Source organism: Curcuma longa, chromosome 13 (genome assembly GCF_044706935.1).
Source record: "Curcuma longa cultivar G26 ecotype Majalengka, Jawa Barat chromosome 13, ITB_CL_G26_1.1, whole genome shotgun sequence".
NCBI lineage: Eukaryota > Viridiplantae > Streptophyta > Magnoliopsida > Zingiberales > Zingiberaceae > Curcuma > Curcuma longa.
The window spans coordinates 9,246,418-9,254,771 of NC_133873.1; the positions used below are offsets into that span (position 1 = coordinate 9,246,418).

The 8,354-nt window shown below is 39.9% G+C and overlaps 1 protein-coding gene across 1 annotated transcript; it reads left to right on the forward strand.

The window, feature by feature from the left end:
- The first annotated feature begins 645 nt into the window (after window positions 1–645).
- LOC141844251 (putative peroxygenase 5) lies at window positions 646–2,330 on the forward strand. Its single transcript, XM_074732287.1, has 6 exons — window positions 646–774; window positions 855–959; window positions 1,064–1,152; window positions 1,625–1,719; window positions 1,808–1,933; window positions 2,015–2,330. Exons 1-6 carry the CDS (start codon window positions 753–755, stop codon window positions 2,163–2,165), a joined length of 588 nt encoding a protein of 195 aa, XP_074588388.1. The 5' UTR covers window positions 646–752; the 3' UTR covers window positions 2,166–2,330.
- The last annotated feature ends 6,024 nt before the right edge of the window (window positions 2,331–8,354 follow it).

Consider the following 8,354-nt stretch of genomic DNA (forward strand, 5'->3'; position numbering starts at 1 on the left):
CATAATAAATTTAGTAATCAACTAGTACACTCGATTATCTAATAATAATCAATTACTGATAAATGAATAATCGACTATTGATAAAGAAGGGACCTAATGAAAAAATAATTTTATATTTTAATAAATATAAAATTGGGTATGTTTTTTGGATATTAAAGAAATGATTTAGTAAAAATCAAGATACTCTTAACGTTCATGATGACGTACCTGCCACAAAAAAATCGTTTTCCTTCTAAATAATTAACATATTGTGACACCAGAGTTGCTGAAACTTTCATCGCATCATCACATCAACAGACGAATTTGATAGCATATCGTAAAAATTCAATTAAATCATGAACCAATTTAATTCTTTTAAAAATCAAGAACTGATGAATTCATCGATCATTTTATCCGTTCGGCTCGTCGCAGGTTCAATTTCCTTGTACGTAGCAACACGAAAGCAACTGTCCGTTCTCTTCATTAATGCCGTTACGTAGCTTTCCTTAAGCAGATAATGTTGCCACAAACCTGCACCATATACCAAAGCAACATGCCAATATATATAACAGCAGCGAACACGTAACAAAAACCGTCACATTCAAGGAATGCTGCTGCTTCCACTCAATCAACAACAAGTAGAGCCGCCAATAACGAATCGTCCCACCGCCATATGACATCAATCACCCACCCCCTTTGCTTACTCCTGAAGGAAGTAAAGCTTGCTGTTATCCCTTTCTTTTTCCCTTTTCTCCTGCGTTGTCTTCTTCTCCATGGCATCCTCTGCTCCCACAGGTACAGTGATTATGATATCCGTTTCTCGCAGAAAAGTTACACCACAAAGATTAAGACTTTGGCAATGGACGATTGAACAGGTGAGCATCAGGAGAAGCAGGTGATCGTCACCCCGTTGCAGAAGCACGCTACCTTCTTCGACAGGAACAATGACGGCGTCATATATCCTTCAGAGACCTACCAGGGTTTTTGTTCTTTTATTCTCCGTCTGTTGTTATGCTTTCGATTTAGAACTTTCGTTGTTATAGCACATGGTTGATGTTCGAAAGGTGCGTCGCTAACTTGGTAGGACTAAGAGCGATCGGAAACGGCATCGCTGTGTCGACGGTGGCTGCCCTGTTCATCAATGGCTTCCTCAGCGCCAAAACTAAACCTGCGGTATGATCTTTAATCTGCCAATTTAATCACCGGTTATTGTTTTGGTCTGTGTATCTTCCCAACCACATAGGTCTCCTCCATACGACTTGCTGAAAATTATTCAAAATAAAAAAAGAAAAAAGAATTAGAATATGGTGAAATGTGAATTACGCAAGGCCTTATACGTTCCTTGTAGAAATAACATTTGGGTGGGACACTAAAAATGCACTACTTTAAATATCAAACTATTTTTCTCGCAGTTTATTCGGGATAACCAATCCTCTCGAGAGGCAGGAGGCACTTGGCAGATTACTTTTAGAAATTATGCATGCCATCCCACCCAAGTGATTAGAAAGTGCTTTGGAATATATTGTGTTGCTCTGTTCTGATATTAAAGAATTGAAAATTAAAGACGTAAAGTGATTCTTGCGTCTCTGAGCTTCCGAAGATAAAATCCTCTAACGACTGATATAAGTTTGTGTTTTATTGTCAGGGAAAATTTCCGTCTCCTCTTCTTCCTATTTATATAAAGAACATTGAAAAGGCCAGACATGGAAGTGACACCGGTGTATATGACAAAGAAGGATGGTGTGCCATGCCCTTTCTTTTTGCCCATCGAGTATTTATAACTTAAGCATTTACATTGTTTTTTCTCATATATTTATTTTCCGTACAGTTTTGATGGTTCCAAGTTTGAGGAGATATTTCAGAAGCATGCTAAGACAAACCCTGATTACTTGACATCCAAAGAATTGGACGACATGCTTCGGGCAAATCGAGTTCCAAAAGACTTCCTAGGGCGGTATGCATACATTTGCATGTCTGCGGTAGATGCGAATCGCTTAATGAAAATTTTGTTTAAGATAATTGTGATTTATTGCAGGATCGGAAGCTGGGGAGAGTGGAAGATGCTGTACAACTTGTGCAAAGATAAAGACGGGTTGCTGCACAAGGAGACTATAAGAGCTGTGTATGATGGAAGTGTCTTTTACAAACTGGAGGAGGAGAGGCAGGCTTCCAAAGCAAAGGATTGATTTGATACTGCAGTGTGATATCCGTGTTGGAATATTGTTTGTGTGCCAAATAAATTGGGTGTGTAGTCATTTAGAACATTGATTCTGTGCTATTGTACAGTGTTTAATTATGTAAGCCATGCTGCTGACAGTTGGTGTGTTAATAAAGAAAAACAGAATTCAATCCTCTTTTGTACTCATTCTGACATATTATCAAATGAGGTTTAGACAAGATCAATGGCCTAATTGTTCGAGCAGACAAAGAAAAGGTAAAAGCAATTTCCTCTGAGTCGGGAAAAGGAATACTGGAAAAGTTCAATCTTAGGATACTTAATTGGAGTAAACAAAGAAAAGGTAAAACCACGAGCAGAGTAATGGGAAGAGTGGAAGATATTTAATGTAGGTAAAAGATCTATTAAATCAAATGAATCATTGGACAGAGGACACGTGCATGCAACAAGAGCCAGTGTAAATAGAAAGAACGAGCGCATTTGATGTGTTACTCCCAAATAATATACTAAATCGCCACTTTAATTGAAGAAATAAGGTAATCCTCTACAAAGATTAATGAAATGCCGCTAGAACTCCTCGTAATTATAGTTCGGAGACCCTACTTATATTCTATGATCGATGTTGCATTTGATGTGTTACTCCCAAATAATATACTAAATCACCACTTTAATTGAAGAAATAAGGTAATCCTCTACAAAGATTAATGAAATGCCGCTAGAACTCCTCGTAATGAGGAGATATATATAGCACTCAGTGTAGCCCTCAACTAAACACGCTATTAGTCCAGACAACTGTTGATATAGACTCCTTAGATCAAGAAACTCTTAGGTAAATGCGCCCTATACAAGACAAAATTGATAATATGCTAACATCATTACAATATATAGAATCGAGGTAAGCGATAGAGGAGAACATAATGTAAGAGACTCGCGAATTTATTTGGTTCCTAGTCCCTCGGGGTTAGTATAACCTATGCACGGAAAGATGTCCGTCCACTAATGGTTTCATTTTCGAAGGTAAAAAAATCGATTTTACAGTTTCATAATAATAGTAAAGTGCAATATCAAAGTAGTGAAGAAAAGATAAACAAACAATCGTGTAGGTCGTTCTACAAGTCCTCGAGCGCAACACACTCTTCCTGAAGTTTTCCCAATCATACGAGCTTAGCTCCGTTTGCATTCAGCAACACTACAGGGTAAAAGATTGGTCGAAGAAGAGTTACTTCTATAGTGCACATTAAGGCCTCTTATAAAGATGCATCCGGGTGCCTAAATTCTTATCTGGGCACCTTGAGCTGATCTGATTCTATCTGATCTCTTCGATCTTTATCGGGGTCGATTCTTCTGGATCTGGACACCTGAACCATTCAGGAGCGCTTAGACCGTCCGGGCGCCTGGAGTAACATCCGGGTGCTCGGATCCAGTCAATTCGAGTTTGACCCGAGTTGATCCCGGGCTTAGTTCGGCTGCTTCTGTGTGCTCCTCTTATGCTTCCTTCGTCTTGCTTCCACCTCTTGGTTCCTGCAAGATAAGCATACAAATATGCAAATAACCTGAGCCTACTAGGCTTACCTAAGCCTTACTCTGTATTTCTAACCTACTAGGCTCACCCGTGCCTAACTTCCAGTTAGAACTAGTCATTTCTATAGGTAGACTTTTCACTTGCCAAACATCCGGTCATCCTTGACCTGCTTGGACTTTTCCTTACCAAACCTCAAGTTAGAACTAATCACTTCCATAGGTAGACTTCCCACCTGCCAAACATCCGGTCACCCTTAAGTTGTTTGGACTTTTCCTTGCCTAACCTCCAGTTAGGACATCCATGCCCAGCTTCACCCACCAGGAATTCTGCCCATATTTACTCACCAGGTCTTCCTTACTTAATCAAAGAAGAGGAAGAAGAATTGAGAGAGGAGAGAAGATGAATAGAAGTTTTACCATGGTTCGACAATGTATCTACTTCACGAAATGGCCAAGAACTCTCTATTAGGATTAAGTTTAGAATTACAATGATCCTATTTATATAACCCAACTCATAACTCATATATATATATATATATATATATATATATATATATATATATATATATATATATATATATATATATATATGACATGACCTGTGCTCAGACAAACAGACCCAGACACGGCTATGCCATGTCCGGTGGCCTGTACTAAGACAACTTAACTCGGACACGGCTGGGCGTCTCCAACTGTAAGATACCAAAAAATTTTAGGGGTTAATTGTAAATAACCCTAATTAATTAAAGGTTTAATAATTATTGGGTTAGGTTTTATATGAGTTTAGTGATTAAATCCATTTAACCAACTCCATTAAACTAGCCTAAGTAATAATTTAACTAAGCCCATTTAGCCATTAAACCATCCCAAATAGCAATTCAATTTTAGACCATTTAAGATATAGGGTTAAGATCCGAATCGGGTTAAACCCGTTAACGTTGGGAATCTATTTTAAAGCCGATCGCGATTCCTTCCACCCGAGCCGCGACTTCTTCATCACAATCTTCTCTGCTACACTTCGTCTCCCCGATTGCACGAGCATGCATTCCTCCAAAATCAGTGCCGACGACGCAGTGGATTGCCGGCGACCAGGAGCTTGGTTGTCGGGGCTGGAATCTCACCGAGGTTTTGCTGGAAGAGGGAGAGGCGGTGATCGGTTCAGGCTTGAAAGATCGATTGGTAAGTGGCCGTTCTAGGATTTCTTTGGTTTTCTCGGATCTTTGGGTGTTGCTTCCGATTCTGATGGAGCTTATAGCTTGATTGCTGGAATCCGATCGAAGGGGTGACGATGGGTTTTGACAACGAAGGAGTGGAATCAGAGCTGACCGGGTATTGATCGGGGCAGAGCTTGTTTCTAGGGCATGAGAGGTGAGCTCCCTTCCTTGCATTTGGTTAATTCTTGTTCAATAAGGAATCTCGTGGTTGGATTGATCGGATCTATTTGGAATCACAATTGCTGGAATTTGATCGAAGGATGATCAGCAGTGGATTTTGACCGAGAAGCTTGGAACCGGGGTTTGGTTTTAGGGCTAGGGATTTAATCATATCTGAGGTAAGTCTTGTTATGGTATTGCTAGATAACCTGGACTCCTATCTTGGACTTGGTTCTATTTGTTCTTGCTGATTAGTCGAATGTTGTCTCTGATCTGTTCTTGGTTGTACTGTTCCTGTCACGCCCCGAGAAAAACCGTCCGAAAAATTTCGGCAACATCTCCCCAGTAACTATGACAATTCCTAAAAATACAAACAAATATACGCGGCCACATACGGCCGGAGTAAGGACTACACGTCCCACAAGCGATACAGAACATAATACTGAAGATAAAAGACCTACAACATACCACAACACAGATAACCAAATATGCGACAAATAGAAACATATACGAAGTAGGAATACAACCAAACAACGACAACATCTCCAACAAACCATAAAAGAGTCCATGTCCTCAAACCACAAATCCATAACCACATACACTATAAACCATATCGAAATAACGAAAACTCCGAACACAAACCAACAGAAAACCTCCGGAGGTGAGATGGATACGACCAGGCAACCTCTCCAAGCTCCAAGTAATCTATCTACTACCTGGGGAGAAATCAATACAACCCCAGGGTCTGGGTAGTGAGCATTTAAATACTTAGTGGGTACAGGAAGAAGTGCATGTAAAGTACAACAGCAGGAATAATATAAGAATCAACTGGAGCAAGCAGGAATAGATTGAGTAAGAAATAAACTACAGCTAACAGGTATCAGCATGGATCATGGTATATCAACAAAATAGAATAGGAGTAAATCCTACTGTACAACAGATATAGATAATCAACAGGTATCATGAATCAGGTATATTTCATGGTATATCAACATGGTAGTCAGGAACAAGTCATACTGTGCAACAGATAAAAGAATCTACATGTATCATGTATGACATGACACACAGTGCAACAAACATAGCATATCAATACAACAATCGTAAGCATATGATGAAAGTAAACTAAATATATATATCAACCTACCAACGGTGCATGTAAACACGTAGCAACCATAGCAACCAAAATATCCGTCACTGTCTGCACACGTCGTCCCCAGTCACTCCTCTCACGGCAGTGAAGTGGGGAGCACGACAGGACATACTGCGTAACCTCCATCAACTGATCACTAAAATAAGTGGGGAGTGGCAGTGTGGCAGGAGGGCTAGAGAGCCAGTCCTGGTTGCACCCAACTATAGTGCAAACCTCTTACCTATGTGGCACCTCAACACGGTGCAGGTAAGATCCACCACCAACAACAACTACAACTATATGAATGTATGGTGATCATCCCAACATGTAATAGCTACAATCATATAACATGTTCAACATGAATCTCTAAAGGATATCATCAGTTAAGGTTACAACAGTTAAGATTTATTCTAACAATAGATAGGAAATCCTAAGGTCAACCAGCATGTGTCAAGTATCAACGGCATAAGATATCAACCATATCTCTAACATGTGAACAGGATAGTATAAATACTGATCATCATGAAGGTCAACAAAAAGTATCAAGCATCGAGTATCAACAGATGTCAACGAGGTAAATAAACTAAGTATCAACAGTTTCAACATGGTAGGAAACAACAGGAAGAAACATGCACTGAACCTGTATTGACCAAGTACAGGGTACCCACCTGATCAGAAGTCTGTAAATGCTAGAACCCCCAGAAAATATACTCACTCCGTATAATAGGACCAATAAATCAAGGTCCTGCAATAAATGAAATTCAACATTTACTACCACACTAATACATCATTCTATTGCATTTATAACATAATAAATCCTAACCCAACGTATATACCCAATCCTTTTCACAACTAATCAACTTAATCAGTTGGGTCTTATTAATACAACTTAACTAATTGATTGATTAATTGTATTAACCAATTAACTAATCAATTGTATCAATTCATTAACCCAATCAACAGTAATGAAGCAACAATCATGAGTATCAACACCAACCATCCTTAACCCTACATAAATTCCTGATTAACACTTCAGAAACTTCCTATATTAACCTTAAACTATAACCAAATCAAATCAGAGAAAAACTCACCTCTATTAGCAATAAATGCCCTAGATCCCTGGTTTCTTTCTTCTTCCTCTCAACCGAAACCAACCAAACCTTCAATCGGATCGGCTTTCAACAGTGGGTTGCGGAAACAACACGCACATCAAGATCCAAAGCAAGCATCGAAACAATCTAACACAATCTAGCTTACCTTTCTTGCTCGTTGCTTCACCCACCTAACGGCCAAATCCCAAAGATAGCTCCGATCAACTCGTATCAACACACTGTGGGAAAAAGCAAATCGATCTAGAGCTAACCCAAGAACCGATCTCAAATCGAAAGACTAGCTTAAATCCCATAGAAATTCCACTTACCAATCTTCTTCTTCTTCTTCCTTGCGGCAAGAACCACCGGCAGCTCCCCACGACCGGCCAAAACCCAAATCGAACTCCCGATCTAAGTTCTGAGAAGCAAGAAACCAAGATCTAAACTCCTAAACCATGAAAATCCAAGATCTAACCAAAACTCTTACCTATACACTTTCCTCACTTCGATCCGCCGCCTCAATCCGTTGCCGCTACCCTCGATTCAGTCCCCTTCGCAGCTCCGGCGTCGGCTAAGAAGAAGGAGAAAACCCTAGCAGCTAATCGCCGGCTTCCCACTTCACTTTGGCTCCGACGATGGAGAGATCGTGGCTGCGCGTGCGTCGGAGGCGAGCGAACAGAGACGAGGCAGAGTGACCAGATCGCGAAGGAGGAGGAGGAGGTTTCGACTTTTATCGATTTCTTAACGGGTTGGTTGGTTATCGGGCTTGAATCCAAACCCTGTTAACCCTTTAACCCATTAGCCTTTTTTTACAATTAAACCCTAATAGTTTAGGTATTTTACAGTTCCATTTAGTTTTGTTTTGGGGTTTAGCTTGATTAGGATTTCTGATCGATTTAGGGATGAATCTATTTGGTTGTGAGTAGTTGTTGGATCAGATTGTTGAGGAAATGTTACTGTTCCATTAAATTTGGTTAGGGTTAAAGATTTATACAATGCAATGGTTGAAGGTTTACCATGGTTGATGGAGTTATGGGTTAGGTTGATTAGTTTACTGTGGGATTTAGTTGTGACCAAAGGGGTTG